At 37.4% G+C, this 25,641-nt stretch overlaps 2 protein-coding genes across 3 annotated transcripts in view; one reads left to right on the top strand and one right to left on the bottom strand.

Annotated features, from left to right (window-relative positions):
- Window positions 1–745: 745 nt before the first annotated feature.
- Window positions 746–2,748, bottom strand: LOC119875963 (adenosine kinase-like). Its single transcript, XM_038526435.1, has 2 exons — window positions 2,474–2,748; window positions 746–2,262 (listed from the first exon to the last, which is right to left on the bottom strand). The coding sequence occupies exons 1-2, from the start codon at window positions 2,735–2,737 to the stop codon at window positions 1,438–1,440; spliced, it is 1,089 nt and encodes a 362-aa protein (XP_038382363.1). The 5' UTR covers window positions 2,738–2,748; the 3' UTR covers window positions 746–1,437.
- Window positions 2,749–19,827: 17,079 nt separating this feature from the next.
- SERAC1 (serine active site containing 1) overlaps window positions 19,828–25,641 on the top strand; it is a 51,348-nt gene continuing 45,534 nt past the window's right edge. Inside the window, exons 1-4 of one of the 2 annotated variants that reach the window (XM_038526433.1) lie at window positions 19,842–19,889; window positions 20,102–20,385; window positions 20,734–20,825; window positions 23,329–23,365. In XM_038526433.1, the coding sequence (XP_038382361.1) occupies window positions 20,333–20,385; window positions 20,734–20,825; window positions 23,329–23,365 (182 nt within the window). In that variant the 5' untranslated portion in view covers window positions 19,842–19,889; window positions 20,102–20,332. Of the gene's footprint in view, window positions 19,890–20,101; window positions 20,386–20,733; window positions 20,826–23,328; window positions 23,366–25,641 lie in introns of both variants that reach the window. The other variant, XM_038526434.1, reaches the window with a different exon arrangement.

Genomic DNA, 25,641 nt, shown 5'->3' with positions numbered 1-25,641 from the left:
GGGGGCGGGCGAGGGCGTGGGCGAGGCGGGCCCGGCGGGGAGCGAGGAGGGCGGCGCGGGGGCGCGGCCCCCGGCGGCCCCGCTGACCCGAGCGGCTCGCCACCTGCCGCCGGGCGGAGGGCCTCTCGGAGCGCCGGCCGCCCGGCTCCTCCTCGGCCGCTGCCCAGCTCTGGTTTCTGTGTGAGGCCCGGAAATCACCTGCGGGGCCGTGAGCCCCGACTGCCCGGTCGCGGAAAGGTGATAAGGAGCAGGCAGCAGTCTCATTCAGAGGGGAGCCTGCCCGACCACGGCGTGCAGCTCCGACCCGAAAGGATGCATAGATCGGGTGCTGACGGGTTTTTAAGCCGCGAACGGTCACGTTAAGACCCCAGAGGGTTCCAAAATTAGTCCTTTCCTCAGATTTTGATGTGTAGTCTAATAGGGCTCTCTGTTTAATTATTTGTTGCTACTGGAGGTATGAGGTTATTGCTTAGGTTCCTTAGGTTAAATTGTACTTACCCAATTAAGCTAACGCTGCAGATTAGCGCTTCTGGTGCTTCTGCGATTTATGAACCCAGCTCTTACATTCATTTCCCGTTTTCTAGCCCTCATTCCCCCCCCCCCCCCTTTGGTTTCCGTATTATTGGTTCTGCGCTCGCCCTAGGTATGATTCATACAAAGTGTTTTTTTGTTTTTTTTTTTTTAGAATTTTTTTTTTAATCTTATTTCTTTAGTTTATTGAGCACAGGGCAAAGACAGAAAAAAATTCCCATATGACAAGTTTTTTATTTGTATCAAATCACAGAGTATCATAGGTAAATATAAGATTATAATTTGAATATCATAATTTGGCAAACTATTTAATTATCCAAAGTTTATTACATGTTTGAGTATGTGCTAAAGAGATTATTTGGCATAACTTGGCAAGATATATATTTCCGTACCTTATTTGACCATTTATTATTTATATATGTGGTATACATATATGTATGTATACATATACACACATACATATATACATACACACAATTCTAAATTAAATATACTTGTATAAAAAGCTAAAGATTGATGTGTTAGCATTAATTCCTGTTTAAAAATCTATTATATTAAATTGCATCTGCATTCAAAGCAGAAATGTAAAAAAACTGATCAATTTGCTAAATACACATGAATTTACAAAGTAATTGAAAATGAAATAAAAATTTCCATTGAAATGCTGTATTCCTGTTTAATCAACATTTAAGTAGCACTATCAAACTACGGAAATAGACATTATTTTTTTAGGTTGTTGAGAGAATAAAGATTCTACTGAGCATTACTATACTCCCTAAATTAAGAATGAATATTATTATAGTAGGAAAAGATGGCAGATAATTTTCTTCTTTATTAATATGGGAATTCTCAGGAAGCAATCAGAGCACTATCTGTACTCCTGGGCTTGGGTTTCCTGCTTTTCTGTCAGTGGAAGTCTGGCTTCTCAGGAAAAGTACAGCCAGTCCGCCTAATTATGACGCTTGCTGCATAGTGACCAGCACGGATGCATTCAGTCAGGGGCTTGTCAGAGACCAGTTGAGACAGAAAACCTCCAACAAATGCATCTCCTGCTCCGTTGGTATCAACAATTTCTTTCTGGTCTTGATCCAAGACAGCAAAAGCGGTGACTTCACTTTCTGTAGCCATTATAGTATCTTCTCTCCCTTGGGTGAAAATCACGATTCGTTGCCTCTTCTGGTTCACCTTTGGCAGAGCTTGTGTCTTTCTGGCTATCTCTTTAATGTCTTCAGTCTCAAAGCCTTGCTCTCTAGCAAAAGTGGCAGCTTCCGTCTCATTTCCAAAAAGTATGTCAATATAAGGCATAACTTTCATCAATGATTCCTTGTAGAACTGACTAATAAATGGTGCAGACAAATTCAAAGTGAAAATTCTGTTGTTTTCAGAAGCATGGTTAGCCACTTTTAATACCGATTCTGGGGAAACTGTAAGAAAAAAGCCTGCTATATAATAAACTCTTGCTTTTTCTACCAGTGTCCAGTTTTTATCCATATCAAGATGTTTTTCCTTTTTATAACAATTGGCAGCAGCGAGATTGGCTACAAGTGACCTGTTGCTACCAGTGATGCACACAGCACAAGTTCCCGTTGTTTGCTCGTTTTGCTCATAGTAATGAGCATCCATGTGGGCTTCAGCAGCTTTTTTCTTCAAGATCTCTCCAAATGTATCTGTCCCAAGGCATCCAAAAAATGTTGCTGCTTTGTATGGCTGCTGAATCATCCACTGTGCCACTTTTTTTTTTTTTTTTTAAATTTTTTTAAATTTTTATTTATTTATGATAGTCACAGAGAGAGAGAGAGGCAGAGACACAGGCAGAGGGAGAAGCAGGCTCCATGCACCGGGAGCCCGACGTGGGATTCGATCCCGGGTCTCCAGGATCGCGCCCTGGGCCAAAGGCAGGCGCCAAACCGCTGCGCCACCCAGGGATCCCCCACTGTGCCACTTTAATTGAATTCTGGGTAGAGCCACCAGCATGATATTCGACTTTGAATTTTTTTACAAGTTCATCAAACAATTCCTTGTGTTTGTCTTCAGCCAAGATTTGGTCATTTGGTTTAAGAGAATACTTATCAAGGAAATCCTTATCCACTACAGCAGTGATGTCAAGAAGAGGATTTCCCATTCCAAAGAGAATATTTTCACTCAGCGCTCGGGGCGCCTCTACCTTCAGCTTTTTGGGCTTCGGCTCCTCGTCGGCCGCAGCCATCTTCACGCGCCCACCCCTAGAATTTTTTTTATTTTTAAAATTTTTCTAGTATGATCGACATAGAATGTAATGTTAGTTTCAGGTGTGTGATATAAAGATTCAGCAATTCCATGCATTACCTATTGCTCCTCACTGTAAGTGTACCCTTTTTTTTATTTTATTTATTTATGAGACAGAAAGAGAGAGAGGCAGAGACACAGGCAGAGGGAGAAGCAGGCTCCATGCAGGGAGCCCGACGTGGGACTCGATCCCGGGTCTCCAGGATCACGCCCTGGGCTGAAGGCGGGCGCTAAACCGCTGAGCCACCCGGCCTGCCCTTTTTCCTTGTTTCTTAAATCCCCACACAGGAGGGAAATCTTAGAGTATTTATCTTTGACTGACTTATTTCACTTAACATTACAATCTTTAGATCCGTCTGTATTTAAAATGGCAAGATTCCATTCCTATTTAAGGCTGAGTGATAGTCCATTGCATATGTAGATCGTGCTTGCTTTTCCATTCATCCATGGATACACACTTGGGCTGCTTCTGTATCTTGGCTATTGTAAATAACGCTGCAATAAACATAAGGGGTGCTTGTATCTTTTTGAATTAATGTTTTCATTTACTTTGGGTAAATACCCAGTAGAGGAATTACTAGATTGTGTGGTAATTCTTTAATTTTTTGAGGAACTTCTATACTGGTTTCCACCGTGGCTGCACCAGCTTTCATTCCCACCAACAGTGCACAAGGGTTTCTTTTTTCCCACATCCTTGTCAGCACTTGTTATTTCCAAGTATCTCTTTCTTCCTTTTCTTTCTTTCATGCGCTCTCCTCCTTGACCGTCTCAGTAACTTGTCACTCTTGTGCCCCGGTGCTGTCCTGAGGCCTACACATTAATCACCTGTGAGTAATCTAAGCACTTCCTCTTAAACTGAGCTAGTTCTTTCACCATGACTTCAGAACCTGCCTTCCTGTGTTTCTCTGAATTATCGAGATTTAAAATCCTCATCCATTTATTCAGCAAACATTTTTGTGCACCTGGTATGTGCCAGACACTGTTCTAGACACTGGGAATACAGTGATGAACAAGTAATTATAGTAGGGGGAGGAAGATCCCAAAATCAGTTAACAAGAAGGTAGATGGTGATGTAATAAAGAGTGATTAGAAAGGCTACTTTGTTTAAAGGGTGTCAGAATGGCCTTCAGAGCCCCCAAATTATATAACTTAGGTAGGCTCTGGGGAGGAACATGCAAAATAGGTGCAGTATTTATCTGGAAAAGTAAACTAACATAAATAGCTAAGAAAAGTTTAGACATACTGTATCAAAATATAAAACTACAGCATTCAAAACAGTGTGATAGTAGTATGAGACAGAACAATGTAATAGAATAAACATCCCAGAAACATAACAAAAATATGTGTGTATATGTGTAGGCATACATATACATGAATTGGTAAAGTAAGGGGAAAGAGCACAAATCATAGGAAAGGGAAATATTACTCAATGGTGAGAAAAATGACCTTAAGGAAGAGTTCATTGTTCTTTTTTTAAATTTTATTTTATTTATTCATGAGAGACACAGAGAGGCAGAGACACAGGCAGAGGGAGAAGCAGGCTCCCTTCAGGGAGCCGGATGTGGGACTGGATCCCAGGATCTTGGGATCACAACCCAAGCCAAAGGCAGACCCTCAACCACTAAGCCACTCACGCGCCCCCAGGAAGATTTCTGAATTAAAAAATAACATCTCCGTACCAGCAATAACTAGGAATTTTAATTTAAAAAGGTATTTGTAATAGTATTCAAAACTAAAGGTATCTAGAAATAGATCAAACTAAAATTGTATAGTCCTCTAGGGAAGGAATTACAGTGTTCTATTGAAACATATAACAGAAGACCCAAGTAAATGAAGAGATACACCTTATTCATGGGTTGAAAGACTCAATATATAAAGGTGTCAGTTTTCCTCCATTCTACAAATTCATCGGAATTCCAATTAAAATAGCACATAATTTTTCATGGAACTTGACATGCTGAACCTAAAATATATGGAAAGCCAAAGGACTAAGAATGGCTAAATCAATTTTATAAAAAAGATTAAATGAAGTCCCTTCTTCCCAGATATCAAAACTTAATATGAAGCCATAATAATTAAGACTACTTAAGTATTAATTACTATAGTGTTGGTTCAGGGATAGAAAAGTGGTCAGATGGAATAGAATAGAAAGCCTAGAAACACACCCAGATAAATATGGGAGCTTAGTATACCATTAAGTGGTATTCTAAAACGGGGGGACGCACCAAATGTTCACTAAATGTTGAAATACATGGTATCCATATAGAATGAAGACTAAATTAGAGTCCTGTTTCTGTCCAAACAGAAATTTCCAGATGGATTAAGGACTTCAGTGCAAAGGACATCTATATAATATTTAGAAAAATATATGGGAGGCTATAGTTTACAGAAAAGGTTTTTTTCACATAGAATTTACCATTTTAGCCACTTTTAGGTGTATAGTTTGGTGGCATTTATGTTCTTGTGTAACTGTCACTACTGTCTATTTCCAGAACTTTTTCATCTCTCTGGGAAGGATTTCATAAGTTACAAAAAGCACACTGAGGGTGCTATTGAATTATTTCAAATGAGAGATGATGGTGATTTGAACTAGAGGGGTAACCGTAAAGATGAAGAAAGGTAGATGGATTGAGGATGTAGTTAGATGGCAGAGAGCAGGGATTGTGCATGGTTTGGACAGGACCCTGGGATCATGACCTGAGCTGAAGGCAGGCGCTTAACCGACTGAGCTACCCAGGTGCCCTAATAGGTAGGCAGGCCATAGCTGGTGTGGCAGCAGCTCCATGATCACCAGGGACTTGGGCTCTTCTTTGCTTGCTGTTCTGCCAGTGTAGAATGCTACCTCGTGGTTGAAATGGCTGCTTGAATTCAAACTGCCTCCTGCACATAGCAAGAAGGAAAAGGAAAAGGTACTCTTTTAAGGATACTTCGAAGAAGTTGCATGTGACATATCCACATATAGCCCGTTAACTGGTTTTTGATCAGTGATCACACTTCACTAGAGAGAAAAATAGTTAATATAGTCTTTATTCAGCTATCTATATGCCCAGCTACAATTCAGGTGTTTTAGTAATAAGAATGAAGAGGAAATTGGATGTTTTGTTATAGTTTGTTTTTTTCTGCAACCAGGGCAATGAAGCTACCATTGTGAAAGCTCTGGTGACTTCCCTGTTGTTAAATTTAATGGAGTTTTTGAGTATTTGTTTCATTTGGTATTCATAATCTCCCCTTTCTTACTTTCTGTGTCCTCAGAATTTCTCCTCTGTTTTCCACTTAAAATGAGTATTTCACATTTAATGCAATCACAGTCATAATCCCAAAGGCTTTTTATTTTTTATTTTTAAATTTTTTTAGATTTATTTATTTATTTATTTATTTATTTATTTATTTATTTATTTATTTATGATAGACCTAGAGAGAGAGGCAGAGACACAGGAGGAGGGAGAAGCAGGCTCCATGCCGGGAGCCCAATGTGGGACTTGATCCCGGGACTCCAGGATCGTGCCCTGGGCCAAAGGCAGGCGCTAAACCGCTGAGCCACCCAGAGATCCCCCAAAGGCTTTTTAAAATTAGAAATTGACAAGCTGACTTTAAAATTATATGAAAGTACCAAAGACCTAGAATAATCAGTCTTGAAAAGGAAGAACAAAACCAGAGAATTTGTACTATCTAGCGTAAAGATTTATTATAGAACTCTAATCAAGATGGTATGGTATTTACATAAGGGTAAACAGAGATGAATGAAATGGAATAGAGTCCAGAGACATGCCCATACTTAGAGACAGTTGATTTTCATTTTTTTTGTTTTTTAAAGATTTTATTTATTTATTCATAAGAAACACACACACACACACACACACACACACACACAGCAGAGACACAGGCAGAGAGAGAAGTAGACTCCATGCAGGAAGCTCGATGTGGAACTCAATCCTGGATCCCAGGATCACACTCTGGGCCGAAGGCAGACACCCAACTGCTAAGCCACCCAGGTGTCCTGACAGTTGATTTTCAAACAAGGCACAAGTCAGTTGAGTGAGGAAAGTAAAATGTTTTCAACAAATAATTCTGAAACTATTGAATATCATGGTGGGGGGGGGGGAACCAAACCTTTTTAACCCAGTACACAAAAATTAATTTGAGATGGATCAAAGACCTAGAAGTAAAAGGTAAAACAAACTTCTAGGAGAATTTCTGTGACTTTGAGGTAGGCAGCAATATCTAAGACAGGACACAGAATGCAGTAGAAGTAGAAGAAAAGTTTGATAAAAGAGACATGAATATAAAACTTTCATCAAAAGGTATCTTTAAGAAAGTGAATAGACAAGTGACAGACTAGGAGAAGATATTTGTAGTGTATATGTACATTTATCTGATAAAGAATTTGTTTCCAGAGTGAATAAAGAGCTGATAGCTCATTTATATTTTTTAAAAAGATTTTATTTATTCATGAGAGAGGCAGAGGTACAGGCAGAGGGAGAAGCAGGCTCGCTGTGGGCAGCCTGATGTGGGACTCGATCCCAGGACCCTAGGATCATGCCCTGTGTCAAAGGCAATCTGCTCAACCACTTAGCCACCCAGGTGCCCCGATAACTCATTTAAAACACCAACGGTCCAAATTAAAAATGGCTGAAAAGACTTGAACAGACACTTCATACAAAAATAAATGTAGGGATCCCTGGGTGGCGCAGTGGTTTGGCGCCTGCCTTTGGCCCAGGGCGCGATCCTGGAGACCCGGGATCAAATCCCACATCAGGCTCCTGGTGCATGGAGCCTGCTTCTCCCTCTGCCTATGTCTCTCTCTCTCTCTGTGACTATCATAAATAAAAAACATTAAAAAAAATGTAAATGGCTGACATGAATATGAAAAAGTGCTTGACATCATTTTCCGGGAATTCCAAATTAAAAACACAAGGAGATACTACCATGTACTCACTAAAATGGCTAAAACCAAAAAGGCTGACATCATCAAGTATTGGTGAGGATGTGGAACAACTGGAACTCTCATACTCCCTCCTTATTGGTTGCAGTGTGAAATGGTACAATCATGTTGGAAAAATATCTGGCAGTGTCTTACAAAGTTAAACATATATCTGCCCTATGACCCAGCAGCTCCACTCCTAGGTACTTACCCAAAATAAATGAAAAACGAAAACCTCTATAAAAAGTGTCGTATCAGAATTCTCATAGTAGCTTACGGTAGGCGGAATACTGACCACTGCCTGAAGTTGTCCATGCCCAAATCCCTGGGACCTATGGATATGTTATGTTATGTGGCAAGAAAGGACTTTGCGGATAGCATTAAAGTTTTAGAACTTAAGCTAGGGAGATTATTTTAGATTATCTGAAAGAGCCTAATATAATCACATGGATCCTTAAAGTAGAATAGGAGAGCAGAAGAGCCAGAATAAAAGGCAATGTGAAAAGGATGAACTGTTGCTGGTTCTGAGCTGTAGAAGGCTACCTGCAAAGACCAGAGGGTGGCACCCAGAAAACAACTAGCAAGGAAACCAGGACCTCACTCTGACAGCTGCATGGAACTGAATTCTGCTAACACCCTGAAAGAGCCTGGAATTGAGTTCTCACTCAGAGCTTTCAATAAGTAATGCAGCCCTGCTAACATCTTGGTTGCAGCCTTATGAGACTAAAAACAGAAATTCAATCTAAAATAGTGCCTAAAGCCAAATTCTTCAGTAGAAAAGCTGAGGGGAAGATAAAGGGTGTGTGTGTGGGGGGGGGGGGGCGCCTGTGTTCTAGTAGCTTGAAGCCACATAGGGGGAAGTTCATTAAATGCTAACAAGTGCTTTTCAAAAAATAAAAATAAAATAGTGCCTTAGAATCTGCATTTTCATAATCTGATAATCCTAAAATGCATTTTTAGAAGGACTTTTTTATACACTATTCTTCAATAAATTCACCTCAACAAATAGTTTCAATTAATGATATGTGCTACTGACTCAAATCTGTATAGCTTAGACCTGTCTGCTGAACCCATATAATGTAATGGACATCTTCTGTGAATATTTTAAAGGAACCTTACTCTTAGCATATGAAATTGGGATTTATCCTTCCCAAATTAATTTCTGTTCCTGTATTTCCCTATATTGGTAAATGTTACCTGTATAACCCCTGTATACCCCAGTATTCCAAACCAGAAACTGAGAACTATAACCATCTCCCTGTTATTCATTATTCTCCACCTTTTTCAAGTGGTTATTAGAATCTGTTTTCTTAATAGTTTCTAAATCTGTTAGGTCATTTTTCTCAGAGCTGCTGCTTTATTTTTTTTTTTTAAGATTTTATTCATTCATGAGAAAGAGAGAGAGGCAGAGACATAGGCAGAGGGAAAAGCAGGCTTCTCATGGGGAGCCCGATATGGGACTTGATCCCAGGACCCCAGGATCATGACCTGAGCCCAAAGGTAGATGCTCAACCACTGAGCCACCCAGGCATCCCAGAGCGGCTGCTTTATTTTATTTTATTTTATTTTATTTTATTTTATTTTATTTTATTTTATTATTTTTTAAGATTTATTTATTTATTTATGATAGAGAGAGAAAGAGAGAGGCAGAGACACAGGAGGAGGGAGAAGCAGGCTCCATGCTGGGAGCCCGACGTGGGACTCGATCCCAGGACTCCAGGATCGGGCCCTGGGCCAAAGGTAGGCGCTAAACCGCTGAGCCACCCAGGGATCCCAGAGCGGCTGCTTTAAATCAAGTACACGTTTCTCCTTGATTATCATTAAAGGCGTCTCTATTAGTTTTCGCCACTGCTGCTTTGGCTTTTCTCCAGACTATTCGCAGTCTTGTCAAGTTTAAAAAAATTTTTTTACCATGTTACTCCATTTCTTAAGGTTAATCCCCCAACAGCTTCCTATAATTCAAGGTAAACTTCAGACTCCTTAATTTAGCTATAAGGGACTTTAATGGTTTACTGCTATGTTAGTAATCAACAGAATGAGCTGACATAAAGTCAGAAAGGAGAAGACCTGAAAAACACTACCAACCAACTTGATTTAGTAGACATTTGTACCCTCTGCCCCAAAACAACTGAATGTACATTCAAGTCCATATGAAACATTCACCAAGAGAGACCATATTCTGTGCCATAGAACAAACCAAATTTTTAAAAAATTGAAAATATAAAAAGCCTTTTCTCCAGCCACAGTGGAATTAAGCTAAAAATCAGAGATACCTGGAAGTAACCAAATATTTGGAAATTAGCACACTTCTAAATATTCTGTGGGTCAAAAAGGAAGTCAATATAATAATTGGGTCAACATACAGATTAATGAAACAATATGTAGTAGTAGACATGTATACACATGGCCATGACACAATTATTTTTTAGCAAGGATGCAAAGGCAATTAATGAGGAAATGCTAGTCTTTTCAACAAATGATTCTGAAAAAAATTGCATATTTATTTGTAAAAAAAATTGCATATTTATTTGTAAAAAGAACAACTCTGGCCAATACTTTTCACCCTATACAAAAATTCACTTAGAATGGATTATATAAATCTAAATGTAAAAACCTAAAACTGTAAATCTTGTAAGGAAAGCTATAGGGGACTATCTTGGTGACCTTGAGTTAGGCAAGGATTTCTTTTATGCAACAGCAAAAGCATTCATAAAGTAAAGATGGATTAATTTGACTTTGTCAAAATTGAGAATTTTTGCTTTCTAAAAACACAGTTAAGAGAATGAAAGGACAAGCCATAGACTGGAAGAAAATATTTGCAAATTGTATATCTAACAAAGATCTTTTTTTTTTTTTTTTTAACAAAGATCTTTTATCCAGAATATATACAGTATTCCCAAAACTCAGTAAGAAAACAATCTTTTTTTTAATCTTTTTTTAAAAAGATTTATTTGTTTGTTTGTTCGTTTATTTATTTATTTATTTATGATAGACATAGAGAGAGGGAGAGAGAGGCAAAGACACAGGGGGAGGGAGAAGCAGGCTCCATGCCAGGAGCCTGACGTGGGACTTGATCCTGGGACTCCAGGATCGCGCCCCGGACCAAAGGCATGTGCTAAACCGCTGAGCCACCCAGGGATCCTCAACAAACAATCTTATTAAAAACGGGCAAAAGATTTTGATATACTCTTCACTAAAGAATAGAGATGGCAGATACAAAATATGGAAAGAGCCCAGGTGTCCATTGATGGATGGATAAAGATGATGTGATTTTATAATATATATATATATATATAAATTTTTTTTTAAGATTTATTTATTCAGAGAGAGAGAGAGAAAGGCAGAGACACAGGCAGAGGCAGAAGCAGGCTCCATGCAGGAAGCCTGATGTGGGACTCGATCCTGGTCTCCAGGATCACACCCCAGGCTGCAGGAGGTGCCAAACCGCTGCGCCACCGGGGCTGCCCGTGTGTGTGTGTACACACATATATATGTGTATATATATATGTATATGTATATACATATATATGTATATGTATGTATATGTATGTACGTATGTATGTATATGTATGTACATATGTATGTATATATGTATATGTATGTATACATACATATATATGTATACACACACACAATGAAATATCACTCAACCATCAAAAAAGAATGAAATCTTGCCATTTGTAACGAGGTGGATAGAACTAGAGGGTATTATGCCAGTGAAATAAGTCAGAGAAAGACATACCAAATGATTTCACTAATTGTGGAATTTGAGAAACAAAACAAATGAACATAGGCGAAGGGAAGGAAAAGTAAAATGAGATAAAAACAGGAAGGGAGGCAAACCATAAGAGACTTAACTATAGGAAACAAACTGAGGGTTGCTGGAGGGAAGTTGGATGAGAAGATGGGGTAATTGGATGATGGGCATTAAGGAGAGCTCTTGATGTAATATACAACTATGAATCACTAAATTCTACCCCTGAAACTGAATAATACACTAAATGTTAACTAAATTCAATTTAAATAATTTTTTTTAAAAAAAGTAAAAAGGGAAAAAATAGAGGTGACAGATAAACACATGAAAAGGTGTTCAATATCATTGATCATTGATGAGATGCAAGTTAAATCTATAATGAGCTATTACTACACACCTGTTAGAATGAATAAAATAAAAGCAACTGACCATATCAAGTATGAATGAAGTTACAGAACATCTGGAACTCCAATAATTTATTGGTGGAATACAGAATGGTACATCCGGTTTGGAAAAGTTTGGCAGTTTCTTATAAAGTTAAAATAGATTTATGTTTGACTCACATCTAGATTATTACCCAAGTGAAATGAAATTTTATGTTCATACAAAAAAAAAACTGTATGCAAATGTTTATAGCTGAAACAACCCAAATATCCCTCAGCTGGGGAATGTATAAACAAACCAGTAATATCCATGTATGGAATAATACTAGCCAGTAAAAAGAATGAATTACTGATATAACAACACAGATAATTCTCAATTGCTTTTTGCTAAGTAAAGGAAATCAGACTTATAGGCTACATTCTGTATGTTTCCATTTATATGACATTCTTGCAAAGGTAAAACTAGGGTCAGGAAAACAAATCAGTGGTTTCCAAAACTGGTATCAAAGAGATTTGATAACAAAAGGGCACAAAAATGTTTGGATTGGTAAGAGTGTTTTTATATTTTGGTTTGATTGCATTTGTCAAAGCTTTGGAACTGAACATTTAACAGGGTATTATCATATCTAAATCACCTTAAAATGAAAAACAATGTGTATGAACAAAATTGTTACTTTTCCTCTGAAACTGAGAACAATTTTTAAGAGATACTGATTTAGACAATGAGGAATTATTGAAAGATTTGAAGCAAGGAAAAATGTGCTTAGATTTAAAAAATTACTTTTACTTCCAGGCAGTAACCCTCTGCTTCTTTCACATACATGAAAACTTTAGTTAAAATGTAATAGAACTTGGAATTGTGAGAAGGAGGAGAAAAAGAAACTCAGAAGAAAGTCATAGCACTGAGGGAAGGTTGAAGAATTTACAGGATTATTAGAAACTGATGGAGAACTTAATTACTTGGACTTACCACACATGTAGAGTTAAAGATGATACCGAAAGGCATATACCTTCAAGGAGATAGGGATTAGAAGATTTCTTCCCATTAGACTATAGAAATAGCATTGGAAACTTTACCAGGAACATGAAAGAGTGGAAATTGGAACTCTAAGTATACACCACTTATGTTTGTGGGGTTTGAATTGACACTGTCCTTATAATGCTGGGAATCCAAGTTGAGAAATCTGTAAATTAGTAATACCTTTTATATTTTGAGAAAATTTGAAGTCTGCTATGGCTCAGAGCATATAGGACTCCTGTAGAAAATATTCCCACTTGAAGATGACCTCTTAATCAAAGATTACAAAAAATTTAAGCAAACAGATTACCAAAAAGGATAACCAGCCCTAATTATTAGAAATAGTAGTTCCAACAGACAAACTTTATACTATGTTTAAAGTGTAAAGGAAGGTTTAGAAACCATATGTATCAGTTAGCTATTTGTTGCATTTTAAACTACCCCAAAGCCAAATAGCTAAAACAATCTTTTTATTATTGCTTCCCAGTCTAAAGGTTAGAAATGAGGTTTGTAGGGTCAGCTAGGAGTGAATTAGTCTGGGATGGCCTCACATGCCTGGCAGTTGGTGCTTTCAGTTAGTAATTGGTTGTTGGACTAATCGGGATATTGGGCAACATTTCTCTTATCATCCAGCAGACTAATGTGGGCACCTTCACATGGTGGTCATGGGTTCCCAAGAGCAGCAATAACGGAAGCCTCAATGCAAGTGCATCTCAGGTCTCTGCCTGCATCATTTTTCTACGATCTTATGGCCAAAGTCAGGTATAAGGCCAGTCCAGAGTCAGTATAGGAGTTTACTACCAAAAAACATGGAAATAGGAAAAGGAATAACTTGTGGCCACTTAAGCAACTCTGCCATACTGGAAGACAAAAACAGAATAGTGTGTCAAAAGAGCAGACAAGTATGAAGGTGAGCCAACTAGAAATTTTAGAAATTAAAAAAGTTAGTGAAATAGTGAATAGAGTGAATGGCAGGCTAACTACAGCTAAAAAACACAATTCATGAATTGGAAGATAGATTTGGGGCTCTTTCTTACTCCATGTCAGAGAGAAAAAGGAAGAAAGTATGGAAGAAATTGAAGTTTATAAAACAGAATAAGAAAGTCTAACATACATTTAATAGGAGATCAGAAGGAAAAAATTGAATGAAGGACAAAGTGATAATTGTCCTGAATATTGCAGAAATGAAGAAAATTACAAGTTCTTAAGATTGAAGGAACACACCAGATCTTGAGCAGGATGTATAAAAACAAACGCATACCCAGACATAAAAGTAGAAAAGTTTAAGAATATCAAAAACAGATTTTAAAACTACCAGATGGGGGTGCCTGGGTGGCTCAGTCAGTTAAGTGTCTGCTTTCAGCTCAGGTCGTGATCTCTGGGTCCTGGGATTGAGCCCCACATCAGGCTCCCAGCTTAGTGGGGAGTTTGTCTCTCCCTCCTCTTCTGCCTCTCCTCCACTTAGGTGTGTGCTCTCTTTCTCTCAAATGAATAAAGAAAATCTTCTTAAAAAATTTTAAAAACCCTTGCCAGGTGGAATATAATAATCATGATCACAATAAATAACATTTATTAAGCGCTTAACTTGAAATAGGTACTGTTCTATGTGCTTTACGTGTTTTAGCTCATATAATATTGATAATAACCTTTTAAACTGGTCCTAAACGAAAGTGAGACACAGAGGTTAATTAGCCCATAATCCTATGCCTGGTTGTATTTTAAAATATACCCAGGATTTTGTTTTAATCATGTATTTTAAGATGGCAGAGGTGACTGCATTAAGAGAAGAGCTTATTATTATTTATAGTCCCCAAGAGGAGGGGCTACACTACACTATATAGGACCACATGGAGAAGGGTCAGGATTGGTCAGGGGTAAAATTTAGGGGAAACCATGGGCCAGAGCCTTTGTTATGGTATTTGTGGGAAGGAATGGATGAGATAATAGGCAAACTGAACAAGTTTAGGATTGGATAGTTTGAATAATTTTGATAGGTTCTAGGCTATAAAGGTGGTCCCTAGTTATTTGATACTTGGTCCTGCATTGATACAGGGCAGAGAGAATATTGACTTGGTGTGTGATAGGGAGGTGTTTGAGAGTAGACTATAATAGATTGGTTGGCTTGCATATGAAAGATGTACTATAAGCAAGTTTAAAATTTCTAGAAATTAGCCAAATCTGGAAGAGGTAGTCACCTGGGTACTGAGGACGTCAAAATGTCAAAGTTATTGTAAAACATACAGTCAGTACAGGTTGTTAGGGGAGCTGAATTTGACACTAGGGAGTATGGTTCTACGGAGAACATTCTTAACCTCTTTATTATTTTTGCCTATGAAGAAACAAAAATTAGGCTTGCAATGGATTTCTCATGAGCAACAAGAAATACGAGATGAAATATCAGTGGAAATATTATTAATGTGCTGGAGGAAACCACCTGTTAATCTAGAATTCTAAACCCAGCTAACTATGTTTTAAGAAAGAGATTGAAATATAACATATTCAAGCACTGGGTGTTATTCTGTATGTTGGTAAATTGAACACCAATAAAAAATAAATTTATTTAAAAAAAAGAAATATATTCAGACATGCTAAGATTGAGAGTGCTAACTACATGTAGGTCTTTATGAAAGAACTACCAAAAGATATAACTTCATCATGAGAGATTTGAACCCAGAAGGAAGTTGTAGAGGTAAAAACCAATGGTAAGGAAAGAAATTGGCAAAAATGTTGGTAGATACTTAGACTGCTTTTAAAAACAACTCATTCGGAAGGATACAGCATTGCTTAAGGTTACACTTTATATAGCATGTTTAAAATGCAGTTATTTTCTTAAAAAATAGTATAGCTTTAAACCAGTTAAAGGATAGTAAAACTTGATCTATCCAATGCACAATAAATGTAAATGGGTTAATCTATTAAAAGACAGTTTTGAAATTCAATATAAATGATACCAAAAGATTATAAGCATGATCGGGAAAAATATGATAGTTAAATACTTGTTAAGGAAATACTGTTATTATATGAAATAGAATTTAAGGCAATAAATATTAATAACAAGGATGCATATATGATGATGAATTGGGTGGTATGGTCCTAATCATGAATTTGCACATACATAATGACATCTTTTCACATCATGACAAATGATAGTATTCATTTGACTCACCGATTGGGGAGTTCTGCAATAGAGTGTAAGATATATGAAGGCAAGGACATAGTTTTCATGCTTATTGCTACGTCTCTAGTGCCTAGAACACTCCTGGTTCATAGGGACTTAGAGAAATAGTTGTTGAATGAATATATAATTTAAAGAAATAATGGATACCTACAAGGGGAAGTTGACAAATGCACAAGCCACTATGAAGGTTGTTAAAAACCTCTCTCAGGTGCTGTGTAGATCATAGAGACAAAGATTAGTAAGACTATGGAAACTTAACAACACAATTAACAAACTTGTTATAATGAATATAACTAAATTCTGCCATAAGTAAGAATAAGTTTGTGTGATACATTTATAGCTGTTGATTATTACCAGGTAGCAAAACAAGTCTCCGCAATTCCAAAGAATATGAGCTACCTAATACCATAATAATAATAATAATAATAAATCTTTAGAAATTTCATATGTTTGGAAACTAAAAACAACCCTAAACAACCCATGGATTGGAGGCAGTCATGGTGGCAATATCAGGACTTGTGAAATTTAGGTAAAGCAAAATTTAAAGGTGAATTTATCATCTTAAATTCATTTATGAAAGATTAAGAAATGTTCCTAATATATTTGTTATGCATTATTTTAAAGAAGTTAAGAAAAGGACAGAATGAACCGAAAGAAAGAAATAATGAAGAGTAGAAATAGAAAATAAAATAGAGATGATTCGCAAAACCAATAGATAATAAAAAATACATGTTTCAATTAATAAATTTCTACAAGATTGCTCAAAAGTTAAAAAAAAGCACAAATAAGCAATGCCAAGAACACAAAAAGTAGGCAATTTTAGGCATGAAAAACTAAAATAGCATAAACAATTTTATGCTAATGATTTCAAAAACTTGAGTACCTATTTTCTTGAAAAATGGATATTATCAAGACAAATTCAAAAAGAGGAAAATCCAAATAAAACAGTCATAAACCAATGCTAAGTAAAATAAAAGTTTATTAAACAATTGAAACACTCATTGGATATTGGATGATATTTGTTTTGACATATGGTAGTTAATTTTTTAAGGAAATACAAGGTTAAGTTATTAGATATTTTGGATTTGCTTCAAGATAAAGGGGTGGGGTGGTGATGGAAAATGAATGTGGTTTTTGGTATAGCTTTCCCTGTTCAATCCAGTAGCCACATGTAGCTATTTAAATTAAAAATAAATAAGATAAGGACACCTGAGTGGCTCAAGTGGTTGAGCTCAAGCGGTTGAGCCTTTGGCTCAGAAGTTCCAGGATCGCGTCCCGCATCGGGCTCCTGTATGGAGCCTGCTTCTCCCTCTGCCTATGTCTCTGCGTCTCTCTGTGTCTCTCATGAATAAATAAATAAACATCTTTAAAAAAATAAGATAAAAATTTTAGTTCCTTAATCACACTCTGTATTTTCTCACTGGTAGTACAGATATAGGAAATATCTATCATATAGAAATTTATTTGGACAGAGCGGGTATAGATGAAACAAAATTGGCCACGTGTTGATTTTTGAAGCTGATGGGATTCTCTTGATTTCTCTCTCTACATTTTATACATTTGTGTATGTATTTCCCATGAAAGGAAAAAACAGAAAGGAAAAATGTTTGACCCTTGTGAAGAAAATTACAAAAGACCTAAAAAAAAATTAAAGATGTAACTTTTCATGAATGGAGGGACTCCATATAAAATCAGTTCTTCCCAAATGAATCAGTAAATTCAATTCAGTTCCAATCAAAATCCGGTAACCGAGATAATCCTAAATAGAATGGGATGGGAATGCTCACTCTAGAAGCCTAAGACTTATTTTAAGGATACTTATTTTAGGGATGCCTGGGTGACTCGGTGGTTGGGCATCTGCCTTTGGCTTAGGGTGTGATCCTGGGATCTGGGATCGGGTCCTGAATCAGGCTCCTTGTGGGGAGCCTGCTTCTCCCTCTGTCTGTGTCTGTGCGCCTCTCTCTCTCTCTTTCTCTCTGTGTGTGTCTCTCTCATGAATAAATAAATAAAATCTTAAAAAATACTTATTTTAATTCTCACTCCCAGACAAGTGAGGGATGGAAGGTTATTTGGGGCTGGAGAGCTGAGAAGTCATTAAGAACTCTGAGGAAATAGAGAGTAAGAAATAGAGCCTTTTTTTTTTTTTTTTGAAAATTTATTTTTTAATTTTTTAAAAGATTTTTATTTACTTATTTATGAGAGAGAGAGAGAGAGAGAGAGAAAGTGGCAGAGACACAGGCAGAGGAAGAAGCAGGCTCCATGCAGGGAGCCTGATGTGGGACTCGATCCTGGGACTCCAGGATCATGCCCTGGGCCGAAAGCAGCTCTAAACCACTGAGCCACCCGGGGTTCCCCATACCAGTGAGAATGGTGAAAATAAACAAGACAGCAAACAACAAATGTTGGAGAGGATGTAGAGAAAGAGGAACCCTCTTGCACTGTTGGTGGGAATGTGAACTGGTGCAGCCACTCTGGAAAACTGTGTGGAGGTTCCTCAAAGAGTTAAAAATCGAACTGCCCTATGACCCAGCAATTGCACTGCTGGGGATTTAACCCAAAGATACAGATGCAGTGAAACACCAGAACACCTGCACCCCGATGTTTATAGCAGCAATGTCCACGATAGCCAAACTGTGGAAGGAGCCTTCGGTAGCCATTGAAAGATGAATGGATAAAGAAGATGTGGTTTATGTATACAATGGAATATTACTCAGCCATTAGAAACGACAAATACCCACCATTTGCTTCACCGTGGATGGAACTGGAGGGTATTATGCTGAGTGAAATAGGTCAATCGGAGAAGGATAAACATTATATGGTCTCATTCATTTGGGGAATATAAAATTTAGTGAATGGGAATAAAGGGGAAAGGAGAGAAAATGAGTGAAAATATCAGTGAGGGTGACAAAACATGAAAGACACCTAACTCTGGGAAACGAAGAAGGGGTAGTGGAAAGAGAGGTGGGTGGGGATGGGGTGGGGTGACTGGCTGATGGGCACTGAGCGGGGTACTTGGCAGGATGAGCACCGGGTGTTATACTATATGTTGGCAAATTGAACTCCAGTAAGAATGAAGCTAGTTAAGAGCTGGCTTCAAGACATACTTAAAAAAAAAAAAGAAAAAAAGAAAGAAATGGAGCCTTTTATTCTGGAGAGAGCTGCAAAGGTGATGTCATCTAGGAAACCCAGAAGGAAATTAGTTGAGGACCTATTTCCAGTAGATTTAGATTTATTTTCAGGATTTAGTAGGAAGGAAGCATACTATGGTGGTGGCGAGTGAGGGATGTTTAAGTTAACAATATGAAGCTTTTTAGGCCAGAGAAGTAATAGCAAAGAGTGTTTGTATAATGTTTTATATAGTTAATTGCTTTTGTGGTGTCAGGATTGAAAGAAGCAATAGGTACTTTTGTTTTCCTTAAGTTGTCCTGTAGTAAAATGCAAATCTATAAACAAATTCAAAGTAGTTTACATTGGATTCTATCCTGGTTACATGAACATCTACTTCATTGCAGTCCTCACCAGTATTCTTATGTCTCATGGATACCTATTAAACAAGTGAGAAATGAAGAAACAATGACCTTTAAAACAGTGACCTTTATAAGTTTACCTCTTGCTGAAACCGGTTTGTTTAGTCACCAATTGATGCGCTGGAATTACAAGAAAAAACATAAAAGCTTTTTATTTTGTGTTATCTCTCTCTCTCTTTTTTTTTTTTCCTCTCTTCTTTTAAGTAGGCACCACGCCCCATGTGGAGCCCAACGTGGAACTTGAACTCAACCCTGAGATCAAGACCTGAGCTGAGATCAAGAGTCGGGTGCTTAACTGACTGAGCCATCCAGGTGCCCCTATTTTGTGTTTTCTCCAACATATTTTTTAATATATATATATCTCATTTATTGTGTATACATACACACACACACACACACACACATACACACCCAAGTAATTTCCCCTTTATCTGTGTAAAGCTGCTAGGACTTTATATATGTTGAACCAAAAGATCTTTTCTCACATGAATCCCTCAATACACTTTTCTTCTTTTCCTTTGTAGCAAAAACAAAAGAAAATAAGTCTTATCCAAAGATAATCTGATGATTCTAGAATACTGAGTTGTTCTAGAAACCATTGCATCATATTTCGATCATCTTTACTCAGTCAATGAAGTAGTTGAGCGACAGTTCTTCTCTGGTAGGATGCCAACAGTTAACAAAGATTTGAAACTTTGTTGGTTATCATCCTGAAGGAGCTAGAGGAGAGCTAAATACCTCCATGGGTTCTAAGTATGTCTTTCATTTTGAGCGCTTTTCATTTCTGTAGGGCCTTCAGTCATCAAAGGTAAATATAAATATCTATTTATCTCTATGTATATATATATTTTTAAAGATACTAAATTTTTTTAAATTCATATATTGACATTCTGGTTAATAATCGATGTCTTCTTGGTTCCTAATAATTGTTCACAGTTGCACTTAGTTTGGAGAAGAATAACAAGATACTATTCTAACAAGATACTATTCTAATATGTTTTTTTTAAGGATGAAATTTTTTAATGGAAAAGTTTTTTCCTGGTCTTGAAAAATCTAACTCTCTAGATAATCTACTGTGATTGTGGCATGTTCTTATAGTCAAATGTTTTTAATTAGCTGTCAAGTTAAATTTGTTACAATTGTTCTAAATACATAGAATGTCCCTGGCCGCTTATTGTCTCATCTGCTGCAGAAGAATAGGAACCTCAATTCCTCCACTCAAAAGTATCACATACTGGAGAGATATCAGTGAGTACAGTTTAAACAGTATTTCTTAAAGAAACATTGATAGAATTATGGCCGAGTTTCCCACATGGCCCACAAAAACTTAATCCATGATAAATTTCAGAATTGTTTCTGTCTTTTTGTACTAATAGTGCACCCCAAATTTGTAGGCCCAGAGCCATGCATACCCCTGTTTTTGGGAATCTTGTCTTCTATATGTTTCCTGTCAGATTCAGGCTCATCCTTTTTTTCTTCTTTTTTTTTTTTAAGATTTTATTTATTTGAGAGAATAGAGAGAGTGTGTGCACAAGCAGGGGGAGCAGCAGGGAGAAGGAGAAGGAGAGGGGGAGGGAGCTCAACTTGCTCCCACTGAGCAGGGAGCCAGATGTGGGGCTTGATCCCAAGACCCCGGGATCAGGACCTGAGCTGAAGGCAGAAGGCCGACACTTACCAACTGAGCCACCCAGGTGCCCTGAGGCTCATCCTTTCAAACTCAAATATCATTACATTCTCATTCATTATTAAGCTTCTGTGAAACAAGGTGCCAGGCAACAAGGTGCCAGGCACGTGTATTAGGTTCTGGGAATTCACCAATGGGCAAAGAAGATGTTGTGCTTGTCCTGTGGGAGGTTAGGATCTAGTGCTGATCTACTATCTTTACTTGTAAATATTTGCCTTATTTATTCCTCACCTTAATTTGTAAAAGAGAAGACAATCATCTTTCATTCATTTGGCAAATTATTTATTCACTATCTACTATATGCCAGGTACTATTCTAGGCCCTGAGGATACAATATGGATTACGACAGAGTCCCTGTTTTCATGGAGTTTCTGTTTGTCTTTAAGATCTTTTTTTTAGGATAGATCCTTTTCATATAGAAAATTCTGTGATTTTGTATTTTAAATATAAAAGAAGGGTTGGAACAAAGAAAGGAGCTTTTCTTCTCTCATCATTTGTAAAGAACAAAAATGTGAATTTAGGATAGGACAGAAGGCTGTGAGACTATATTCTGTTCCCAGGGCCCAGTGAAAAAGAAACCTAACAAGTAGAGAAGGAAACAAGATGCTCCCAGGGCCCACAGGGTTGGGCCAGGGATGCAGGGAAGTCTAGGAAGCCACGTTAGAAGGAAAAACATCCCAGAGAAGTTGCAGTCACGAAGCTCTGACTTCTCAGGGTCTCATCCCTGCAGACCTCCCAGAACTGTCCCCTTCCCAGTTCTGGAACCATTACTATGGTCTTGGAGTTTGGGAGGAATGTTCATCTCCCTTGCCTGATATATAGAGAGGTTGATCGAGGAGAGTTCCTTATCCCTTTGTAGGGAGGATAAATGTGTTCTCAGTAGTCTAAGTCGAAACTCTGACAAAGGGCTACTTCTACACATCCAATAAGTTAAAGATTATATAGGTTTTGCAGGCAGGTAGCAGTATCTGACAATTATGGGGTAATGATTCCATAAAGGTTGTCTTCAGTGCGTGTAATAGAAATTTAACTGCAGTGGTTTAAATTAGTAAAATTTTCATTTTTTCTTATGTAACAGGATGTCAAGATAGAGACAGTTTAAAGTAGGAACCACAGTTTAGCAATTCTTCTGTCTTCTTGCTACGTTATCTTTATTGTCCTCATGGTCACAAGATAGTCACTAAATCTCTAGACTTTAAGAAGGGAGAAAGGCCAAAAGCCATCTTACGAAGTTTTGTCTTTTTATTTGGGGAGGGACTACTACTTACAGGCTTTCATATATATCTGATGGGCTACAACTGTGTTGCACAGCCAACCCTAACTGCAAGAGTCAGGAATTTGTGAATACTTTTAGATAGTAATTAGGTTGTGTTAATAAGGATTAAGGGCCTTACATATATTGAACAGCCAGCTAGCTGTGTCTTCCACTAGGAGGGTTTTTTTTTTTTTTATTAATATTAAAAAAAAAAAAAAGTTTTCTAAGTTCCAAACAAAAAAAATTATAAGTAAACTCATAGAATGTAACCAGTATTTTTAATGGGACTATATACATATGGCGCTTAACTACCAACTGTAACATAATTCCTTTGGAAGAGTCATTTTGTGTCCCTTCTTCACAAACAGTATCATCCTAGTAGTGATAGAATTCTTCCCATTCCCTTATTTAATTGGTTGTGAACTAGAAGGAGTCAGAAGACAAGTTAGCTTCATGACTGTTGCATTCAGTGGAAGCACTGTAGGCCTGTCAACATCAGCGTTGCAGTAGCACTACAGTCTCTACTGATTTGTTGGGGATGACAGAGTAAGAGATACAAGAAGGGTAGAAGAGTAGGAAGTGAGAATGAGTGTGAAATACAGAATATATTTTTGTACCCAGTGCTTATTGGTTCGTTTGTCTGTGTCTAAGGATAGGAAGCCTTGTGTTGATAGTAATTAATCATATTCATGGAAAAATATCAGTAACTTTTTATCTAATTATATAATACAGGTAGAGACACTGTTGCGTATTTCCTGTCACATTTTAAAATGAAAACTTATCATACTGACCTTTTTTCTTTCTTTTTGAAGGAAATATAATAAAGTTTACTGGATCACTTATTCTAGGGTAAGTGTCAGCTATGAAATATTAATTGGCTTCTTTGTACTAATGGAAATCTCAATGGAAGTGATTTTACGAGCATGGGGTAGGCAAATATGTATAAATTTTGGAATTAGACAAGTGAGTTAATCACTGGTTTTACCACTTCAGTGTTGTCTTGATTCAGTTACTTTACTGCCTGAGAAGTGTCTTATCTTGGATCCAAGGGTGCGATAGGGATTCTATCTACTGGGCACTGTTGGTCTGAGGATAGCACTTGACCTATACAGAGCAGGTGCTCACTAATTAGCTTTCACATACCCAAAATCACATCTTGTAGGTTCTAAAGTGGATCGGAAAGGTAAAAATTAACAGTAGCCAAAATTAGTTTTGAAAACCCTTTAAATCACCATAGAGCTCTCATGAAAGAAAATTGAGGCTGACCAAGAAAACCAGCAGATTGATGTTTTCCATCTCATGCTCTTCAGAAGTGCATGCTTAATGAATGGAGTGACCATCTTCCCTTATTTTTAAAGGGGAGTGTATATGTTAATATGTGTCTAATACTATTCTACTGTGTTTGTTAATACTACTCTTTTTCACTATTACATGTATGAGATGATTATATATATATATATATATATATATATACACACACACACACATACATATGTAACTCTTAGATGCTGAAATGATAAAGGAGATGCATTTGGCATTTTATACAGATGCATACACTTCTCCATGACACTAATGTAGACAAAACATAGATGACTTTTCCCTTTGAATCATTCCAGGCAAAAGATACAGTTTTTTTTTTTTAAAGGATTTTTTTTTAAGACCTTTATTTATTTATTCATGAGAGACACAGAGAGAGAGAGAGAGAGAGAGAGAGGCAGAGAGACAGGCAGAGGGAGAAGCAGGCTCCAGGCAGGGAGCCCGACGTGGGACTCCATCCCAGGTCTCCAGGATCACGCCCTGGGCTGAAGGCGGCGCTAAACTGCCGAGCCACCCAGGCTGCCCTCCAGGCAAAAGATATAGTAATGTATTTTGTCTGTTTCATGATTATAGTCAGGAATGTAATGAAAGTTAATAACATAATTTCTAGTAAAGAATTTTGCCTTTCATGGAAAGCACAGTAAAAATATTGAATGCATTTGCTCTTTTTGGGTGCTCAGCTAGTTCTTCGAGAAAGGAGAGGATTCTTGAGAGCCTTCTATTGTGGTGCTGGCCAGTGTCTGCCTCTTCTGTCTTACGTGCTTTAACTTTAGAGTGTAAGTCAAAGGTCAGGAGAATGCTTAGTATAACTGATGTTACTAAGCCCTGAATCCAGACACTGCAGCTTTTGTGTCTGGATTTAGGGAATATGTAGGTCAGTCTGACAAGGAAAAAAACCTCTTCACTTTGAGTGCATAACAAAGAATGTTGTATTTCACATCTAAAAATTAACTTTAGGCATAGCTTTTAGGAGATGGAAGTACCTATTGGCTAAACTTTATAGAAAACAGTTTGGCAGTATCTAATAAAGTTGCATAGTATGTATACTGCCCAACAGTCTAATTCTCCTTCTAGCTGAGAATCCTAGAGGAACATACATGTGTACAGTGTAATTGTATAAGATGTGTAACAGGATTGTTTATGATGGATTTAAACTAGCAATTCCCTAAATGCCCATCTATGGTAGAAGGTAGGTTGTGATATATCCATCAATCGCTGAGTCACATACCATATAGAAATATAAATGTGTGAACCACTGATACGTGTAGCACTGTAAATGAATCTCACAAACAAGAGGCTGAGCAAAGAATATTTACATTGTGATTCCATTCTGATGAAGTCCAGAGACAGACAAAACTAAACTCTGTTGTTGCATGTATAGATGACAAACTAAAGAGAAACAAGGACATTATTGTAATAAAAGTCAAAGTAATAATTAGCTAAAGAGATGAGAGACTGGGTCAGGATCAGAAGGGACACCCTGTGGGCTTCTGGGGTACTGATCTATGTTTGTCTAGATATTCTAATTATTATTATTAATTAAAGGGAAAGTGTGTGCATACATTTATACATATGTATATAAATATGGTATATGCTATATGTACATTATGGTGTGTATATTATGTTTCCCAATAAGAAGAATGAAAAATTCCATGACAAAAAGCTTAATAAGAAAGACTGGCTCAATCATTAGGGTATATGCTGAGGAGATTTGTGTTTGTTATGGGGTGCACATTGATAGTGTATATAAAACTTCCATTCAAAAAACATTTCACTCAGTGTTTACTAAGCACTTATTTTTCCCATCC

The sequence above is a fragment of the Canis lupus genome, chromosome 1 (genome assembly GCF_011100685.1).
Source record: "Canis lupus familiaris isolate Mischka breed German Shepherd chromosome 1, alternate assembly UU_Cfam_GSD_1.0, whole genome shotgun sequence".
NCBI lineage: Eukaryota > Metazoa > Chordata > Mammalia > Carnivora > Canidae > Canis > Canis lupus.
Note: the sequence above shows the minus strand (reverse complement) of the source record. Positions and strands in the feature narration are given on the sequence as shown.